Consider the following 1,254-nt stretch of genomic DNA (forward strand, 5'->3'; position numbering starts at 1 on the left):
GTGTAGGGAGGCCTTTAGATGGCGTGGATGGGCGAATAAAAATGAATATTCTGATATCGTGTTCTACTGTTTATTAATTCTATTGTCCTTCTGCATCCATTGTGCTTGCCTCATGCTTGTGTGCTTAGAAACTGCTTTTGTGTTATTCCCTGCTCTTTGCGTTTAATAAACTTTGATTCGACTCACGATAGATACGCGCTTGTGTTACAATATTCCCAACATTTTCTATTCTTTTCTATCCGTATGAATCAAGAATTTTGATTCAAATAAATTAAAATAGATTAAAAATGTTCAATCTATTTCAATCCCTTTTCGGATACTGGGAGTTCATCGTTTTTGTTGTATGTTTGTATATTTTTCAACAAAATTTTGTTTACAATTTTTTATATTTATGAAATGTGCTTTTCTTTTCTAATGTTGTTTTTAATTTGACACGTACTTTTCTAGCAATCCGAATGTAGCGCAGTATTTGAGTTTTCCGTCTATAAGATGTAGCATGCATCGTGAACGTATAAAAAGCAGACCACCTATACCTGATACATTGACATCATTACGTGACATTTTGGAACACTGTGATATAATGAAAAATGCATATAAGGGAAGCTTAACTACAGATAATCGAAAAACTGCAATAATTTTATCTAGTAATTCTCTACTAGAAGCTTTATCGTCCGCTACTGAAATCCATGTCGATGGAACATTTTCTGTAAGTTTTTATGCAATTGTTTTACCTATATACAATTTCAACAAAAAATTATAACAGTATTTACAGTAACAAACAAGTCATAATAATAAGGGCAAAATATTTTAGCACATTATTTTAAATTGGATTATGAAAATTATTGTATATTATACTTTTTTAAGGTTCTTCCACGTATGCCTCATGTGGCGCAACTCTATTCTGTACATATACGATACACGAATACAGTAAGATATTTGTTCAATTGAAATTTAATTTATTTTTAAGATTTTTTAAACATCAAGGTACAAATTAATTTTTCCAGGGCATTGGAACATTATTTATATTATGTGATGAGCGTTCAACTACTATGTATGATGCTTTATGGGACAAAATTATACGAATGGTACCACAACTTAAAGAGAACGTTAATTTTATAATGAGCGATTTTGAAATGGCTGCAGTAAAATCCCTTAGTACAAAATTTCCCAGAGCAAAGATAACTGGATGTTGGTTCCATTTCAATCAGGTATATGAAATAATTATTGTACCTTAAGTAGATAGAAATATTAAAC

At 30.5% G+C, this 1,254-nt stretch overlaps 1 protein-coding gene across 1 annotated transcript; it reads left to right on the forward strand.

Moving 5' to 3' along the window:
* Window positions 1-440: 440 nt before the first annotated feature.
* On the forward strand, window positions 441-1,208 carry LOC108775687 (uncharacterized; the record flags this gene model as incomplete). The annotated part of the gene is made up of 3 exons (XM_018542160.1): window positions 441-706; window positions 865-927; window positions 1,005-1,208. Coding segments are annotated over exons 1-3 (477 nt in total), but the record flags the coding sequence as incomplete, so codon positions are not given.
* Between the last annotated feature and the right edge of the window lie 46 nt (window positions 1,209-1,254).

Source organism: Cyphomyrmex costatus, unplaced genomic scaffold, assembly GCF_001594065.2.
Source record: "Cyphomyrmex costatus isolate MS0001 unplaced genomic scaffold, Ccosl1.0 C2283631, whole genome shotgun sequence".
NCBI lineage: Eukaryota > Metazoa > Arthropoda > Insecta > Hymenoptera > Formicidae > Cyphomyrmex > Cyphomyrmex costatus.